The sequence below is a fragment of the Salvelinus sp. IW2-2015 genome, linkage group LG18 (assembly GCF_002910315.2).
Source record: "Salvelinus sp. IW2-2015 linkage group LG18, ASM291031v2, whole genome shotgun sequence".
In the NCBI taxonomy this organism is placed as follows: Eukaryota; Metazoa; Chordata; class Actinopteri; order Salmoniformes; family Salmonidae; genus Salvelinus; species Salvelinus sp. IW2-2015.
The window spans coordinates 22,741,383-22,761,826 of NC_036858.1; the positions used below are offsets into that span (position 1 = coordinate 22,741,383).

Below are 20,444 nucleotides of genomic sequence, written 5' to 3' on the forward strand. Positions count from 1 at the left end.
ATACCCAATTCATGGGATCACAATCCACAGGTTAGGCTGCCCCCAATGCAATTCTGAATTCAAATACATCCACAGTGCGATTTCAACAGATTTTCAAAGCTTTGTTTTTGATAAATCTACTAATAATTGTATTTTGTTSAATGTATATAACAACATTCCAACCTTGTTTAGCATTATCTTTTCCAATCACGGCACGTTTTTATTATCCTATTGTGTCAGTTTCAATTAAGGCATTTTATTTTGAAAGCGAACCGCCGATTGCACTATTGTTGCTCAAGCAAAAGTTGTTCATGACACACACGTGCCTGTGCCTACCGTGTAGGCATTTGGTACATGAAACATTTGCGAAGTTTTAACACTCAGTGCACACCGATCATGTTGAAAGAAAGATTATATCCATTAGGCCTAATAGGTCTATGTTTCATTTGAGGCAATCTTTGTTAAATAAGCATAAACAAATATGTTGTACTTAATGTAGTAGCGTTATACAAAGAAAAACAAAATAATGTCCATAAAATGTTAAAATGTGGGTTTGCTTTTATTTTTTGAAAAATGCCTAAATTGTCTGGATGTCTATGTCATGGAGTAGCGGAAAGAGTCATGTACATTTAAATTCCATCTGACACATCTACAACACTCACAATAATAAATTATTATTACTGCCTCTCATTGGCCACTTTAATAAATGGATCGCTAGTCACTTTAATAATGTTTACACACCTTGCATTACTCATCTCATATGTATATTTTATACCATCTATTGCATCTTGCCAATGCTGCTCTGTCATTGCTCATCCATATATATATATATTCTTATTCCATTCCTTTACTTAGATTTGTGTGTATTAGGCAGTTGTTGTGGAATTGTTAGATTACATGTTAGATGTTGCTGCACTGTCGGAACTAGAAGGACAAGCATTTCGCTACACTCGCAATAACATATGCTAACCATGTGTATGTGACCAATACAATTTCATTTGATTTTAACTTCCTTTCGGGCCTAACAACCCCCGTGCCAATATATCCAACGAAACACCAAAACAAAACACCGGCTTCTCCGGCATTATCACTTAAATACGGTCAATCCGATTCCATGCCAGTAACTCATCTGATCCTAATTTCATTCCGCCACAATCCCAGCATGCTGCTGTCTACTATTTGTTCTAGTTGCAAATCCATTTCCGGTTCCTTTCCCCGCCAGCTGCGTGGTTCTGCTAAGCACACACTTTTGTACGAGATTGGAAATATCCTAACATGTCGTTCCAAACCGAAGAAACCGAAGAAGTACATACCTATTTTATGTTCTACAGTTTATTTTAGGTTATAGCGCGGTAACCTAATGTTGGCTATCCTCACTGGCTCATTACGAAGTGGAGGACGCCACATTAACTAGCTACCTATAGTTGCTAACATTAGCGACATAGCTACCTAAGTTAGCTAGGCGGTTGATTTGATTATATTTTTTCAGATACTCACAAATAATTGTTGCTTTTCATGTGCTTACTAGTGTTTGTTATGAATTAGCCAGTCATCCAGTTGGCGAAAACCACCTATTTTACCGTGCCTACGTAACGCGTAGCTAATGTTAACTCATGGTGGAGTAATACTTTTCTGTCTGGTTGGCTTCTGAGTGATTTGTTATATCAGATAAAAATATTTGCTGTTATCACATTGAATAGCTTTCAGAAGAAAAATACCCTAAACGTTTGGCCATCATTAGTTATTTAGCTAGTAAAATATGTTGACATTTTAATTACCCTGGTTTCACCAACTAGGATTTGGACTTGATGACTGCTTGTTGATCATGTTGATCTTAATTGACATACTTTTCCATCTCTCCACAGTATGACCCTTATTCCTACACAAATGATGATTATCTCCATACTGGTGAGTGTGTAGTTTTGTCTAGATATGAGTGCATAAACTAGACATTCAAATGTCAGGCATGTGTTTGGTGTGTAGTCACTACATACGCCTCCCTCACCCATCAGTTAATTGTACCACAAAGTAGACACCAAATAAATAGAATCACATCAATAATTCTATGGTAGAAACGTATTGCACAAATCCCACCATTACTGTTTCAGTGCAACACTATTCCTTAAGAACCTCACCCTTCCTCAATCTTCTTGCAGGTGACCCTAAAGCTGACCTGGCCTACGAGCGCCAGTACGAGCAGCAGACCTACCACGTCATCCCAGAGGTTATCAAGAACTTCCTGCAGTACTTCCACAAGACCATCTCAGACCTCATCGACCAGAAGGTGTACGAGCTGCAGGCCAACCGTGTGTCGAGCGAGAGCATTGAGCAGAAGATCTACGAAATCCAAGATGTCTACGAGAACAGGTACTCAGTTTTTTCTGTAGTTATCGTAACATTAAAATACTAGGGCTGTCCCTTGACAAAATATATCTTAGACACATCTTATGTGTAATAAAATCCACTATATATGCATTCTGATGCTTTTAAGGGCACTGTTATGTTGAAATAAGACACAAATGACTCGAGGGAGCTAGAAATCAAGATAACCAGAAGAAAGAATCCTTAACCTGTTCCGACCATCCTCCTCCCATTCCTACTGGCTTTTGCAGATTCTGCCGTTACTCTCCTGAAGTTGCTGGTAATAGGCTACACGAGGAGTCGTCAACCTTTCTCATATGGAATGCCAATTTATCTTACAATTTCTACCGATCTGCGTGCCGTTTATGGTTTTTATATGCACATTTTCATGGAACGGTTTAATTTATAATTACTTCTAAGGAAGCCTTGTCATGTGGTTAATTCAATTCTATCCAGGTCTAAATGAATATGATACAATCCTAAAAAGTAACTTATGCCATTGCCAACTATGTAAAAATAGCCTGTGAGGCCAACAAATACAAACATTGCAGCCTGCAGGTAGAAAATATCCTGATTTAAAAATGAACTTCTAATAAATCACATTGGCTACGAATGGTCTGTCTGCAACAAACATGAAACGTATCAACTATTAACTTGAATCCGGCCGAAGCTTACAAACTTGCAACATTGTCTAAAATATTGTGGGCCTTCAGTTTCCCGCACCATTGAGCTTTTGGTTATTTGTGCAAGGAATAAGAAGTAATCAGGTAGGCGTGTTACATTTTTCCCTTTCATGCCGAGTGGTTATCGAAAGGGAGGTTTTTCAAATACATTGAGGAACTATTGTCATTCTCAACAGACTTTGTTGGCTTGCTGTTTAAGGTGAAAACATTACTTTGAGAAGCTCCACAGCTCATTAGTGGTGGTGTTTTAAGCCAGTCAGAAATGCTATCAGTTCCCCAAATGAGCACATTTTATATGCCTACATTTAGGCCAGGTAGCCTAAAGGCCTACTTCTTTGCATAATCGGGTGCGCATCCTTACTCAACATTGACAGGAGAGCTCCAAACAAAAGACAATGACTAAATTGACAAGTCGTAAATGGAAGGAAATAAACCAAAACTTGTTTCTCAATTGTAGCATAGGTTGTGCACTCTGCAAACAATGTGTCCACTCCGACAGTGAGAACGGTAAAAGACTGGAATATGTTGAATGCATTAACAGAAATAACCCGTAACCAATCAAACATTGTAGATTCAATATTATAGGAATTAACGATAAATACTAGTGGATATACAGTGCATTCTGAAGTTTCAGAGCCCTTAACTTTTATRACATTCTGTTAAGTAAAACAATTAGCTCATCCTACACACAATACTAAAAACAGGTTTTTAGAAACGTTGCAAATGTAAAAAATACAGATACCTTATTTACATAGGTATTCAGGCCCTTTGCTATGAGACTTGAAAGTGAGCTCAGGTGCATCCTGTTTCTATTGAATATCCTTGAGATGTTTCTACAACTTGATCTTCCATTTAAGAATGATGGAAACCACTGTTGTCTTTGGGACCTTAAATGCTGCAGAGAAGTTTTGGTACCCTTCCCCAGATCTGTGCCTCGACACAATCCTGTCTCGGAGATCTACAGACAATTCCTTCGACCTCATGGCTTGGTTTTTGCTCTGACATGCACTGTCAACTGTGGGACCTTATATAGACAGGTGTGTGCCTTTCCAAGTCATGTCCAATCAATTTAATTTACCACTTGATTGGACTCCAAGTTGTAGGAACATCTCAAAGATGATCAATGGAAACAGGATGCACCTGAGATCAATTTTGAGTCTCATAGCAAAGGGCCTGAATCTTATGTAAAATGGTATTTCTGTTATGTTATTTATTTGCTTAAATGTATAAAAACCTTTGTCGTTTTTTTGCTTTGTCATTATGGGCTATTTTTGTATATATTTTTTTTACATCGATTTTAGAATAAGGCTGTAACGTAACAAAATGTCAAAAGTCAACGGGTCTGAATACTCTCCGAATGCACTGTATGTATGGGGGGAGGTTTTAGTGGGTGGAAGATTAGGACAATCGGAGGTTTACACAGTTGCAGCTACAGTATGCTTAACAGTGCTAATATTATAGTGCAGCAATGTGGACACTTAATCATCATGGGGCTTTTTAATGTTAAGTTTACAAACATTGGTTGTGGTATCATTATTGTAAGCGGGGAAATAAGTGTGTAGCCAGTTAAAATTGTAATTGCTTAGCAGATAATACAAAAATGTACCTGGCTAAAGTAATATATCTATTCTTTATAGGAAACTCACTTTACAAATATAGATGAGTTTGGGTAGAAAAAGGACTGGGGGAGAGAAATATATTTTTTCTCATGGGCAAAGAAACTCAAAAGGGGTGATTTTTATATTATCAAAAAAATGTATCCTTTTTAAATATGCTATTGGATCAAAAACAGATCTGGCTAATTAATCTATCGGGGGCAAATAATAATGATCCACACTACTTTGAAAATGTATCTAATAATCTATTGGGCCCACAAGCAGCAAATGAATCTGTTATTATGATGGGAGATTATAATACGGTTTTACGTGCCACAATGGATCGTAAAGGAAATCACACTACAAACCATCAACATCATGCACTTAAGGAGAATATGAATATCATAAATACGTTAGAACTAGTGGATATATGGAGCCTGAAAAACCCTGACCTAGTAACATATACATGGAGGAGGCTTAATCAAGCTAGCCGTCGCGATTACTTCCTGGTCTCATTCTTGCTTCCATCGAGTTAAAGTATTATAAGGAGATCGAATACGATCGGTCCACCATCTAATTGGCCTCCATATAACTCTTAAAGAATTTCCACGTGGACGGGGATATTGGAAAATTAATCAAAGCCTGCTGGTTGACAATTTGTTCTTAACTAAGACAAAATAATTCAGAATTCACTTTTTTCWACATAACATGGGTACCGCAGATTCCCTTATTGTATGGGACACTTTTAAATGTACGTTTTAGAGGCAATTCTCGTTTAAAACAAAAGCACTTTAGGTCAAAAGAGATTAGACTAATAAAGGAAATAGAGAAAATAACAGCACAGGTACATGGTGATGGAAACTACTACAGCGGCACAAAATAGGATAGAGGAAAAACAAAAAGAATTGGATGACCTTATTCAAGAATGATCAAGTGTAATTAATTACAAAAATAAAGCGAATTGGATGGAACATAAAAAAAGGCTACATTTTTCTCAAAGCTTCAATATAGAAATGAGACCAAAAATGATTTACCGAAACTCATTACAAATGGAGTCATCCATGATTCACAAAACTATATTTTGAAAAGGGAGGCAAAATATTTTAAGCATACAGTGGCTTGCGAAAGTATTCACCCCCTTGGCATTTTTCCTATACTGTTGTCTTACAACCCCCCCCCAAAATATATTTAAATTCCAGATTGTATCATTTGATTTACACATACCACTTTGAAGATGCAAAATATGTTTTATTGGGAAACAAACAAGAAATAAGACAAAAAAACTGGCCTTGATAGTGCATAACTCTTCACCCCCCCCCCCCAAAGTCAATACTTTGAAGAGCCACCTTTTGCAGCAATTACATCTGCAAGTCTCATGGGTGATGTCTCTATACGCATGGCACATCTAGCCACTGGGATTTTTGCCTATTCTTCAAGGCAAAACTGCTCCAGCTCCTTCAAGTTGGGTGGGTTCCACTGGTGTGCAGCAATCTTTAACTTCTTATGGCTGCAATCCCGTTAACGGGATGATATGACAACAGCCAGTGAAAGTGCAGGGCGCCAATTTCAAACAACAGAAATCTCTTAATTAAGATTCCTCAAACATGCATGCACCATTTTGCACCATTTTAAAGGTAATCTTGTTGTTAATCCCACCACAGTGTCAGATTTCAAATAGGTTTTTACAGCGAAAGCACCACAAACGATTGTTAGGTCACCGCAAAATCACAGTCATTTTTCAAGCCAAAGACAGGAGTCACAAAAAGCAGAAATAGAGATAAAATGAATCACTAACCTTTGATCTTCATCAGATGACACTTATAGGACTTCATGTTACACAATACATGTATGTTTTGTTTGGTAAAGTTCATATTTATATCCAAAAATCTGAGTTTAGGCGGGACGCTACTGGCTCACTTGGCCAAAAGCCAGAGAAAATGCAGAGCGCCATATTCAAATAAATTACTATAAAAATCAAACTTTCATTAAATCACGCATGAAAGATACCAAATTAAAGCTACACTYGTTGTGAATCCAGCCAACATGTCAGAATTCAAATAGGCTCTTCGGCGAAAGCAAACGATGCTATTTTCTGAGGATAGCAACAGAGTAAACAGAGGCATATTTAAACCCTGCAGGCGCGACACAAAACGCAGAAATAAAAATATAATTCATGCCTTACCTTTGATGTGCTTCTGTTGTTGGCACTCCAACATGTCCCATAAACATCACAAATTGTCTTTTTGTTCGATTAATTCCGTCGATATATATCCAAAATGTCGATTTATTTGGCGTGTTTGATCCAGAAAAACACCAGTTCCAAATTGCGAAACGTGACTACAAAATATCTCAAAAGTTACCTGTAAACTTTGCCAAAACATTTCAAACTACTTTTGTAATACAACTTTAGGTATTTTTTTACGTAAATAATCGATAAAATTGAAGACGGGATGATCTGTGTTCAATACAGGATTAAAACAAACTGTAGCTAGRRTTCTGGTCATGCGCCTCTAACAAACAAGACACAACAAGTGACCCTCGTTCAAAATGGCCGTACTTCATTACAAAAGGAAAAAACCTCAACCAATTTCTAAAGACTGTTGACATCCAGTGGAAGCGGTAGGAACTGCAAGAAGGTCAATTAGAAATCTGGATTCCCAATGAAAATCCAATTGAAAAGAGTGTGACCTCAAAAAAAAAAATTATGGATGGTTTGTCCTCGGGGTTTCGCCTAATAAATAAGTTCTGTTATACTCACAGACATGATTCAAACAGTTTTAGAAACTTCAGAGTGTTTTCTATCCAAATCTACTAACAATATGCATATCTTATCTTCTGGGGATGAGTAGCTGGCAGTTGAATTTGGGTATGAATTTGAAAATGCTGCCCCCTATCCTAGAGAAGTTAATGCAACCGCTGTGTCAGATTTCAAAAAGCTTTACAGCAAAAACACAATATTCAATAATCTGAGAACAGTGTTCAGCCACAAAAGGAAGCCATACAGTTACCCGCCAAATTGTGCAGTCAACAAAACTCATAAAAAGCATTATAAATCTTCACTTACCTTTGCTGATCTTCGTCGGAATGCACTCCCAGGACTCCCACTTCCACAAGAAATGTTTGTTTTGTTCGGTAATGTCCATCAGTTATGTTCAAATAGCTATTTTTGTTAGCGTGTTTGGTAAACAAATCCAACGTCAGGAAGCACGTTCACTAAAAGCAGACGAAATGTCAAAAAGTTCCGTAACAGTCAGTAGAAACATGTCAAACGATGTATTGAATCAATCTTTAGGATGTTTTTAACATAAATCTTCAATAACGTTCCAACCGGAGAATTCCATTGACTTCAGATGTGCGATGGAAGAGAGCTCCATCTCATGTGAATGCGCATGGTCAGAGCATGGTCAGGTCATGATAGACCTGACTAATTCCTGTCTCCTTCGGCCCCACTTCACAGTACAGGCATCAGGCAAGGTTCTACAGACTGTTGACATCTAGTGGAAGCCGTAGGAAGTGCAAACTCATACATATCTCACTGAATTCAATAGGGTCTTGGTTGAAAATCGACCAGCCTCATAATTCCCACTTCCTGTTTGGATTTTTTTCTCATGTTTTTGCCTGCCCTATGAGTTCTGTTATACTCACAGACATCATTCAAACAGTTTTAGAAACTTCAGAGTGTTTTATATCCAATATGAATAATAATATGCATATATTAGCAACTGGGACTGAGGAGCAGGCAGTTTACTCTGGGCACCTTTCATCCAAGCTACTCAATACTGCCCTTGCAGCCATAAGAAGTTAAGTCATACTGCAGATTCTCAATTGGATTGAGGTCTGGGCTTTGACTAGGCCATTCCAAGACATTTAAATGTTTCCCCTTAAACCACTTGAGTGTTGCTTTAGCAGTTTGCTTGGGGTCATTGTCCTGCTGGATGGTGAACCTCCAGCCCAGTCTCAAATCTCTGGAAGACTGAAACAGGTTTCCCTCAAGAATTTCCCTGTATTTAGGGCCATCCATCATTCAATTCTGACCCGTTTCCCAGTCCCTGCCGATGGAAAGGGGATGGTGTTCTTGAGGTGATGAGGTGTTGGGTTTGTGCCAGACATAGCATTTTCCTTGATGGCCAAAATGCTAAATTTTAGTCTCATATGACCAGAGTACCTTCTTCCATATGTTTGGGGAGTCTCCCATATGCCTTTTGGTGAACTCCAAACATGTTTGCTTATTTTTTTATTTAAGCAATAGCTTTTTTCTGGCCACTCTTTTATAAAGCCCAGTTCTGGTGTGTACGGCTTAAAGTGGTCCTATGGATAGATACTCCGCTCTCTGCTGTGGAGCTTTGCAGCTCCTTTAGGGTTATCTTCTGTCTTTTTGTTGCGCCTCTGATTAATGCCCTCCTTGCCTGGTCTGTGAGTTTTGGTGAACGGCCCTCTTGGCAGCTTTGTTGTGGTGCCATATTTTTTCAATTTTTAAATGAATGGATTTAATGATGCTCCGTGTGATGTTCAAAGTTGAAGTTTTTTTTTATACCCAACCCTGATCTGTACTTCTCCACAACTTTGTCCCTGACCTGTTTGGGGAGCTCCTTGGTCTTCATGGTGCCGCTTGCTTGTTGGTGCCCTTTGCTTAGTGGTGTTGCAGACTCTGGGGCCTTTCAGAACAGGTGTACATATACTGAGATCATGTGACAGATCATGTGACACTTAGATTGCACACATGTGGATTTTAACTAATTATGTGACTTCTGAAGGGAATTTGTTGCACCAGATCTTATTTAGGGGCTTCATAGCAAAGGGGTGAATACATATGCACGCACCGCTTTTCTGTGTTTGTTTTTTTAGAAGTTATTTTTAAATTTCACTTCACCAATTTGGACTATTTTGTTTGTCCATTTCATGATATCCAAATAAAAATCCATTTAAATTACAGGTTGTAATACAGCAAAATAGGAAACACTTTTTCTCTCCAGTCTCCATCGCCACTGAATGATGTTAACTAAGGATTTATTTCATAATAATACTATTATTATTATTGTAAAGTTAACAAATGTACAGAAAGACCTGTGTGAATGCCAACTTACAATGAACTTTTTAAGGCAATTAAATATTTTCAGTTTGAAAAAACACCAGGGCTTAATGGTGTACCAGTAGATGTATATCTGCTTTAATTACGCCTATAAAAATGGTAGGCTTTCAGGTCTGATATCATTACTACTGAAACAGGACCCATGTGGTAAGTATACAGATCCAGTCCATTTAAAAAAAAAWAAAAAAAAATGGAGGCTTCTTACACTTCAATTTTGTGAAAATCCTGGAGAAATGTGTAGCACATAGAATAAAAAAGGTTTTACCAGATATTGTTCATCCTGATCAGACAGGTTTTTTACATGGACGATATATTGGAGATAATATACGACAATTACTTAACAATTTAACATTATGAAACGTCAGATACCAGGCCTGGTCTTCATAGCAGATTTTGAAGATGTTTGATAAAGCACAACTAAAATGTATATATAAATGCCTGGATTACTTTAATTTTGGCGAATCTCTTATACAATGGGTTCAAGTTATGTACAGCAACCCCAGGTGTAAAATACAAATTAATGGTTACTTCTCAGAAAGTTTTGAGATTTTAAGAGAGGTAAAACAAGGATGTCTGTCTCCTGTTCTGACAGATTTAAAACTAATTCGGACAACTAGGAAAAAGCTCAAACCAATTTTATTCACCTACTGGGTCAAACAGCTGCATAAGACAAAGACATGTTTACACAAGCACATATATTTATACCCTCTTTCTAGGCGGAGGCTCCTCCTCGCACATCTTGACAGCCATTAGAGCTGTTGCCAGGCAGGAACTCACTTCATCTGACCTCGGCCTGCATTCCTCACTCGTCGCTAACTAACGGCTGTCCTACCTTATCAGTGACTGAAACCAGACTGCCCTTCTCTCCATAGAATCCCTGAGATTTAACAAAAATTTGTTCTGACAGAATGTAATCTTTCTGCACTCCCCTTTCTAACTCAGTATTTCCATACACCCAGTTCTAATATGTTAACATGAATAACGATTTTTCAAGTTGGAACACAAGTCCCCCCCTTTAACAGTAGCTTCATACTGTTAAAAATTATATGAACTTAGAAATGCTTATAAATGAACAAAAAGTAAAACATGACAAACATTCAGTTAGAGACTTAGGCCTCTGACCTATAATTACACTATGCACACTCTTATTTCCATCTCTCGCCGTACAACTGATAATGACATTTCAGCTGGAACTTTTGACTTCCTCCATTTCAGCTGGAGATTTTTACTTTCTCCCCTTCCTCCTTCGGGTTCCTAAGAGAGTGATAGCACAAGACTTGAAAAGCAAAAAGAAACACAAAACATAAGTATTAATAATGCTTAAAGCTATGCATAATTATATTTGCAAAGAAAAAAACTAAGTTTGATAACATGACTATTCCCACTCTCTCTTAGCCTGACTCGATACCTTCGGGATACTTTTCTACTGGGTTACACAAAAAACCTCATGCTTTCAGGATGTCTCCCCCCGTTAGTCACAGGTTACAAAAGGTGTTCCTATGCCGGGTAATCACTTCGGCCCCCATTTCTTCATCCTCCATGGCCACATGATATACACGTGCAGTGACCTTTATCAACTTGACCTCATCTTGAGGCAAATCAGCACTATAAATACGTTTCAACATCAATGCCCTCAAAGTGATATCCCAACAATGCTACCAAGGTAACCCATGCTACCATTAACACTGCCCTTGGTGCATACTTCAAAATATATTTTATTTGCGCCGTAGTCCCGTTCAATACTGTTACTATAGCATCCTTCACCAATACTAGGGCTCCTAAGTGGTGCAGCGGTGTTAGGCACTACATCTCAGTGCTAGAGGCGTTTCTACAGACCCTGCTTCGATTCCAGCCTATATCACAACCAGCCATGATTGGGAGTCCCATAGGGCGGCGAGCAATTGGCCCAGCGTCGTTAAGCTTTGGCCGGGGTAGGCCATCATTGTAAATAAGTTTTTGTTCTTAACTGACTTGCCTAGTAAAATAAGTTTAAATTAAATACTTCTCTGATAATAGCTATTGAATAGATGCCAAAAGCTCTGCCAAATCTGCTAGCACTGGTGTGATTTTCACTGTTTGTTTATGCCGCGAAAATCCACCGTAATACGCCATTTCAGTCTCTTTTTCATTGGGAATAAATGGATGTTGCACCGAGCTGGTCCTCATACCACTATGCCTCGTTCAAGTAATATTGGAAGATCCTCCGCCACCGACTTCTCAGCCCCCGGTTTAATGGGGTCTTGCTTCATCTGCGGCTCCCCCTCCCCACACACAGGCTTGCAACCTTTAATCAGACCACAATCTAATGCGCCTTTTGCCCATAGTGGATGATCCTGAAACAACAATTGCTCGGCGGTTTTGAAACAACAATTGCTCAGCGGTTTTGACAATTGCTTTCGCCGGTCATACTGCTAATTTTTATTTGTTACCTTTTAGATTCCACTCTCCTGGTATCGTGCAAAGATTATCCAACCCCAAATTCGACTCCACTCCTGTCACCATGTAAAATTATCCAGGTATTGTTACTGGACCCATGTTCAAAGACGGGTAGTAGCTGTATCACTTTCGATTCTGCCCGTTACCCCACTAAATATAATACTTTATCCTGTTGTAAATTGTGAATTTCGAGCTCCCTTGCTAAACTCACTCTTCCAATGACCAACGGCCCCACACCTAAAACAGGGCTCTATAGCCCTATGCTAGGGTATGTTTTACTATTTTCTACATTTTAGGATAATGGGGACCAAAAAAGTGTTGAACAAATCAAAATAGATGTTAGATTCTTTAAAGTAGCCACCATTTGCCCTGACAGTTTTTCACACTCTTGGCATTCTCTCAACCAGCTTCATGAGGAATACTTTTCCAACAATCTTTGGTTGAGGTCGGGTGATCTGATGCAGCACGCATCACTCTCCTTCTTGGTCAAATAGCCCATACACAGCCTGGAAAATGTAGTTTACAGACAGATTATTTCACTTATAATTCACTATCACAATTCCTGTGGGTCAGAAGTTTACATATACTAAGTTGACAGCTTGTAAAATTCCAGAAAATTGTCATGGCTTTAAAAGCTTTTGATAGTCTAATTGACATAATTTGAGTCAATTGGAGGTGTACCTGTGGATGTATTTCATTGCCAACCTTCAAACTCAGTGCCTCTGCTTGACATCATGAGAAAATCAAAAGAAATCAACCAAGACCTCAGAAAAAAATTGTTGACCTCCAAGTCTGGTTCAACCTTGGGAGCAATTTCCAAATGCCTGAAGGTACCGCGCTCATCTGTACAAACAGTAGTACGCAAGTATAAACACCAATGGGACCACGCAGCCGTCATACCACTCAGGAAGGGGATGCGTTCTGTGCTTTGCTAAAGGAGGGACTGGTGCACTTCACAAAATAGATGGCATCATGAGGGAGGAAAATTATGTAGATATATTGAAGCATCATCTCAAGATATCAGTCAGGAAGTTTAAGCTTGGTGGCAAATGGGTCTTCCAAATGGACAATGACCCCAAGCATACTTCCGAAGTTGTGGCAAAATGGCTTAAGGACAACAAAGTCAAGGTATTGGAGTGGCCGTCACAAGCCCTGACCTCAATCCCATAGATTGGGGTCCCATGTGGGCAGAACTGAAAAAGCGTGTGTGAGCAAGGAGGCCTACAAACCTGACTCAGTTACAACTTCTCTGTCAGGAGGAATGGGCCAAAATTCACCCAACTTATTGTCGGAAGCTTGTGGAAGGCTACGTGAAACGTTTTACCCAAGTGAAAACATTTAAAGGCAATGCTACCAAATACTAATTGAGTGTATGTAAACTTCTGACCCACTGGGAATGTGATGAAAGAAATAAAAGCTGAAATAAATCAGTCTCCTATTATTCTGACATTTCACATTCTTAAAATAAAGTGGTGATCCTAACTGACCTAAGACAGGGAATTTTTACTTCGATTAAATGTCAGGAATTGTGAAAACTGAGTTTAAATGTATTTGGCTAAGGTGTATGTAAACTTATGACTTCAACTGTGTGTGTGCATATATACACTGCTCAAAAAAATAAAGGGAACACTTTTTATTTTTTTATTTCACCTTTATTTAACCAGGTAGGCTAGTTGAGAACAAGTTCTCATTTGCAACTGCGACCTGGCCAAGATAAAGCATAGCAGTGTGAACAGACAACACAGAGTTACACATGGAGTAAACAATAAACAAGTCAATAACATGGTAGGAAAAAAAAGAGAATCTATATACAATGTGTGCAAACGGCATGAGGTAGGCAATAAATCGAATAATTACGCAGATTAACACTGGAGTGATAAATCATCAGATGATCATGTGCAAGAAGAGATACTGGTGTGCAAAAGAGCAGAAAAGTAAATAAATAAAAGCAGTATGGGGGTGAGGTAGGTAAATTGGGTGGGTAGTTTACAGATGGACTATGTACAGCTGCAGCGATCGGTTAGCTGCTCGGATAGCAGATTTTTAAAGTTGTTGAGGGAGATAAAAGTCTCCAACTTCAGAGATTTTTGCATTCGTTCCAGTCGCAGGCAGCAGAGAATGGAAGGAAAGGCGTCCAAATGAGGTTTTGGCTTTAGGGATGATCAGTGAGATACACCTGCTGGAGCGCGTGCTGCGGGTGGGTGTAGCCATCGTGACCAGTGAACTGAGATAAGGCGGCACTTTACCTAGCATAGCCTTGTAGATGACCTGGAGCCAGTGGGTCTGACGACGAACATGTAGCGAGGGCCAGCCGACTAGGGCATACAGGTCGCAGTGGTGGGTCGTTAAGGTGCTTTAGTAACAAAACGAATGGCACTGTGATAAACTGCATCCAGTTTGCTGAGTAGAGTATTGGAAGCTATTTTGTAGATGACATCGCCGAAGTCGAGGATCGGTAGGATAGTCAGTTTTACTAGGGTAAGTTTGGCGGCGTGAGTGAAGGAGGCTTTGTTGCGGAATAGAAAGCCGATTCTTGATTTGATTTTGGATTGGAGATGTTTGATATGAGTCTGGAAGGAGAGTTTGCAGTCTAGCCAGACACCTAGGTACTTATGAGTGTCCACATATTCTAGGTCAGAACCGTCCAGGGTGGTGATGCTAGTCGGGCGTGCGGGTGCAGGCAGCGAACGGTTGAAAAGCATGCATTTGGTTTTACTAGCGTTTAAGAGCAGTTGGAGGCCACGGAAGGAGTGTTGTATGGCATTGAGCTCGTTTGGAGGTTAGATAGCACAGTGTCCAAGGAAGGGCCGGAAGTATATAGAATGGTGTCGTCTGCGTAGAGGTGGATCAGGGAATCGCCCGCAGCAAGAGCAACATCATTGATGTATACAGAGAAAAGAGTCGGCCCGAGAATTGAACCCTGTGGTACCCCATAGAGACTGCCAGAGGACCGGACAACATGCCCTCCGATTTGACACACTGAACTCTGTCTGCAAAGTAGTTGGTGAACCAGGCAAGGCAGTCATTAGAAAAACCGAGGCTACTGAGTCTGCCGATAAGAATATGGTGATTGACAGAGTCGAAAGCCTTGGCCAGGTCGATAAGACGGCTGCACAGTAATGTCTTTTATCGATGGCGGTTTGATATCGTTTAGTACCTTGAGCGTGGCTGAGGTGCACCCGTGACCGGCTCGGAAACCGGATTGCACAGCGGAGAAGGTACGGGGGATTCGAGATGGTCAGTGATCTGTTTGTTGACTTGGCTTTCGAACCTTAGATAGGCAGGGCAGGATGGATATAGGTCTGTAACAGTTTGGGTCCAGGGTGTCTCCCTTTGAAGAGGGGGATGACCGCGGAGCTTTCCAATCCTTGGGGATCTCAGATGATACGAAGGAGAGGTTGAACAGGCTGGTAATAGGGGTGCGACAATGGCGGCGGACAGTTTCAGAAATAGGGGGTCCAGATTGTCAAGCCCAGCTGATTTGTATGGGTCCAGGTTTTCCAGCTCTTTCAGAACATCTGCTATCTGGATATGGGTAAAGGAGAAGCTGGGGAGGCTTGGGCGAGTAGCAGCGGGGGGGGGGGGGGGGGCTGTTGGCCAAGGTTGGGAGTCGCCAGGAGGAAGGCATGGCCAGCCATTGAGAAATGTTTGTTGAAGTTTTCGATTATCACGGACTTATCAGTGGTGACCGTGTTACCTAGCCTCAGTGCAGTGGGCAGCTGGGAGGAGGTGCTCTTGTTTTCCATGGACTTTACAGTATCCCAGAACTTTTTGGAGTTAGAGCTACAGGATGCAAATTTCTGCTTGAAAAAGCTGGCCTTTGCTTTCCTGACTGACTGCGTGTATTGGTTCCTGACTTCCCTGAACAGTTGCATATCGCGGGGGCTCTTCGATGCTATTGCAGTTCGCCACAGGATGTTTTTTGTGCTGGTCGAGGGCAGTCAGGTCTGGAGTGAACCAAGGGCTATATCTGTTCTTGGTTCTGCATTTTTTGAACGGAGCATGCTTGTCTAATATGGTGAAAAAGTAACTTTTAAAGAATGACCAGGCATCCTCAACTGACGGGATGAGGTCAATATCCTTCCAGGGTACCCGGGCCGGGTCGATTAGAAAGGCCTGCTCGCAGAAGTGTTTTAGGGAGCGTTTGACAGTGATGAGGGGTGGTCGTTTGACCGCGGACCCGTGGCGGATACAGGCAATGAGGCAGTGATCGCTGAGATCTTGATTGAAGACAGCAGAGGTGTATTTGGAGGGCAGGTTGGTCAGGATATGTCTATTAGGGTGCCCATGTTTACGGATTTAGGGTTGTACCTGGTGGGTTCCTTGATGATTTGTGTGAGATTGAGGGTCAAGCTTGGATTTGTAGGACTGCCGGGGTGTTAAGCATATCCCAGTTTAGGTCACCTAACAGAAACAAACTCTGAAGCTAGATGGGGAGCGATCAATTCACAGATGGTGTCCAGGGCACAGCTGGGAGCTGAGGGGGGTCGGTAGCAGGCGGCAACAGTGAGAGACTTATTTCTGGAGAGATTAATTTAATTAAAATTAGAAGTTCGAACTGTTTGGGCATAGACCTGGAAAGTATGCAGAACTTTGCAGGCTATCTCTGCAGTAGATTGCAACTCCTCCCCTTTGGCAGTTCTATCTTGACGGAAAGTGTTATAGTTGGGTATGGAAATCCAGAATTTTTGGTGGCCTTCCTAAGCCAGGATTCGGACACGGCAAGGACATCAGGGTTGGCAGAGTGTGCTAAAGCGGTGAGTAAGGCAACTTAGGGAGGAGGCTTCTGATGTTGACATGCATGAGGCCAAGGCTTTTTCGCTCACAGAAGTCAACAAATGAGGGTGACTGGGGACATGCAGGGCCTGGGTTTACCTCCACATACCCGAGGAACAGAGGAGTAGTAGGATGAGGGTGCGGCTAAAGGCTATCAAAACTGGTCGCCTAGAGCGTTGGGGACAAGAATAAAAGGAGCAGATTTATGGGCGTGGTAGAATAGATTCTGGCATAATGTGCAGACGGGGGTATGGTGGGGCACGGGTACAGCGGAGGCAAGCCCAGGCACTGGGTGATGATAAGAGAGGTTGTATCTCTGGACATGCTGGTCTCAATGGTGAGGTCACCGCATGTGTGGGGGGTGGGACAAAGGAGGTATCAGAGGTACGGAGAGTGGAACTACGGGGTCCATTGCAAACCAAAACAATGATAATGATAACTACCTGAACAACAGTATGCAAGGCATATTGATATTTGAGAGAGACATACAATAAGGCATAAAGTGATTGCAGGTCTTGATTGGGAGAGCTAGCTAAAACAACAGGTAAGATAACAGCAGCAATAACAGGGTGCTAGTCTAACACAGCAACAACAGGTAAAATGGCGACGACTAGGCAGAGAGGGTCGGATTAATACACACAGATCTGAGTTAAAGCACAGAGCCGACAGATAAAACACAAATAAACAGAATGGAGTACCGTGAATTAATGGACAGTCAATCAGGCATCAGCTATGTAGCCAAGGATCATAGTGTCCAGGGGGAAGCCGTAAGAGATGGAGCGGGCAGGCCTCCACTAAGCTAGCAGCGGCGTTTAAAGTTAGTAGCCCGGGGGTGGTCTGCTCAACGGAGGGGGTCTGCTCAGACGGAGGCCGGTTGAGGGCACAGCGGGTGGGGTATACGTCTGCAGACCAGACGTGGTCGTGTCCGACAGAGATCCAAGCCGGATGGCGATGGCGAAAGAGAGGTTGTGAATTGTAGAATTGTGTTTGTAACTGGTGCTAGCTTCGTGGCAGTGGCTAGCTGCGCTAGCTGCAAGCTTAGCTGTGAGGATCAGAAGTAGTGGCTCAGGGATTACGGCAGGAATCCGGCGTTTTGTCGAGAGACAGTCCGATGCTGGTAAATTGGTGAGTAATATCCAGGCTAATAACAGGGCTGGTGTCTGTGCAGAAGGTGGCTAAATTAGCTTGTAGCTGATTTAGACCAGTTGTGATGGATTGCAGGGCTCTGTGTCGCAACAAAAGGTCAGGCCAATTGCAAAAATATGTATTGTAGCACAAGAATTAGCCGGAGGACCTCTTCGGCAAGCCGGAGATTGGCCTAGCTCGAGGCTAGCTCAAGGCTAACTGTGCTTGCTGGGACAGAGACGTTAGCCAGGGAGTAGCGCACTCAGTTGCAAGCTAGCTTCTGATCCGGTGTAAAGGTCAGAAGCTTGCGGTAGTAATCTTAAACACACACAATTGTAACTCCAAGTCAATCAAAGCACTTTGTGAAATCAAAACTGTCCACTTAGGAAGCAACACTGTTGACAATACATTTCACATGCTGTTGTGCAAATGAATAGACAAAAGGTGGGAATTATAGGCAATTAGAAGACACCCCCAATAAAGGAGTGATTCTGCAGGTGTGACCACAAGACCACTCTCTCAGTTCCTTGCTTCCTGCTGATGTTTTGGTCACTTTTGAATGCTTGGTGGTGCTTTCACTCTAGTGGTGCATGAGACGGAGTCTCAACCACACAAGTGGCTCAGGTAGTGCAGCTCATCCAGGATGGCACCATCAATGCGAGCTTGTGGCAAGAGGTTGTTTGTCTGTCAGCGTAGTGTCAGAGATGGAGGCGCTACCAGGAGAACTGGCCAGTACATCAGGAGACGTGGAGGAGGCCGTAGGAGGACAACAACCCAGCATCAGGGACGCTACCTCCGCCTTTGTGCAAGGAGGAGCACTGCCAGAGCCCTGCAAATGACCTCAGCAGGACCACAAATTGTGCATGTGTCTGCTCAAACGGTCAGAAACAGACTCCATGAGGGTGGTATGAGGCCGACGTCCACAGGTGGGTTTGGTTGTGCTTACAGCCCAACACCGTCAGGACGTTTGGCATTTGCCAGAGAACACCAGATTGAGCAAATTCGCACTGCAGCCCTGTGCTCTCACTAGATGAAAGCAGGTTACACTGAGCACATGAACAGTAGACAGACGTGAGAGAAGTCTGGAGAGCCAGTGAAGAACGTTTGCTGCCTGCAACATCCTCCAGCATGACCGTTTGGCGGTGGGTCAGTCATGGTCGTGGTGGCATTTTTTGTGGGGCGCAACAGCCCTCCATGTGCTCGCCAGAGGTAGCCTCACTGCCATTAGGTACCGAGATGAGATCCTCAGAGCCCTTGTGAGACCATATGCTGACACATCCACATTTGTGGCCTGCTGGAGGTCATTTTGCAGGCCTCTGGCAGTGCTCCTCCTTGCACAAAGGCGGAGGTGCGGTCCTGCTGCTGGGTTTGTTGCCTCCTACGTCTCCTCACGTCTCCTGATGTCTGGCCTGTCTCCTGGTAGCGCCTCCATGTTCTGGACACTCGCTGACAGACACAGCAAACCTTCTTGCACAGCTCGCATTGATGTGCCATCCTGTGATGAGCTGCACTACCTGAGCCCACTTGTGTGGGTTGTAGACTCCGTCTCATGCTACCACTAGAGTGAGAGCACCGCCAGCATTCAAAATGGACCAAACATCAGCCAGGAAGCATAGGAACTGAGAAGTGGTCTGTGGTCACCACCTGCAGAATCACTCTTTATTGGGGTGTCTTGCTAATTGCCTATAATTTCCACCTTTTGTCTTATTCCATTTGCACAACAGCATGTGAAATGTATTGTCAATCAGTGTTGCTTCCTAATGGGACAGTTTGATTTCACAGAAGTGTGATTGACTTGGAGTTACATTGTGTTGTTTAAGTGTTCCTTTATTTTTTTGAGCACTGTATATATAATTTTAAAAACTTTTTTAAAAATTACTTTTATTTATTTTTATATATATATCTATATATATATATTATAATATTATATATATATATATATATATATATATATATATAGTATATATATATATATATAAATAAAAAATAAATAAAAAAATCCCACTAAATGCAAACCAGATGGGATGGCCAAGCTGGTTAGGTGTGCTTTGAATTCTAAATAAATCAGACAGTGTCACAACAAAGCACCCCCACACCATCACGTGTCTTCCATGCTTCACAGTGGGAACCACATATGCAGAGATTTTCCTTTCACCTCCTCTGTCTCTCAAAGACTTGGCGGTTGGAACCAAAAATCTCAAATTTGGATTCATCAGACCAAAGTACAGATTTCCACCGGTCTATTGTCCATTGCTTGTGTTTCTTAGCACAAGCAAGTTTCCTTACTGGTGTCCTTTAGTAGGGGTTTCTTTGTGAACAGTTGATGTTGAGATGTGTATGTTACTTGAACTCTGAAGCAATTATTTGGGCAGCAATCTGAGGTGCAGTTAACTATTGAAC

At 41.6% G+C, this 20,444-nt stretch overlaps 1 protein-coding gene across 1 annotated transcript in view; it reads left to right on the plus strand.

The window, feature by feature from the left end:
• The first annotated feature begins 1,174 nt into the window (after positions 1 to 1,174).
• Positions 1,175 to 20,444, plus strand: part of LOC111977727 (eukaryotic translation initiation factor 3 subunit L) — a 34,453-nt gene continuing 15,183 nt past the window's right edge. The window contains exons 1-3 of the mRNA XM_024007297.1: positions 1,175 to 1,284; positions 1,845 to 1,887; positions 2,136 to 2,346. Of these exons, the coding sequence (XP_023863065.1) occupies positions 1,255 to 1,284; positions 1,845 to 1,887; positions 2,136 to 2,346 (284 nt within the window). The 5' untranslated portion in view covers positions 1,175 to 1,254. The remainder of the gene's footprint in view (positions 1,285 to 1,844; positions 1,888 to 2,135; positions 2,347 to 20,444) is intronic.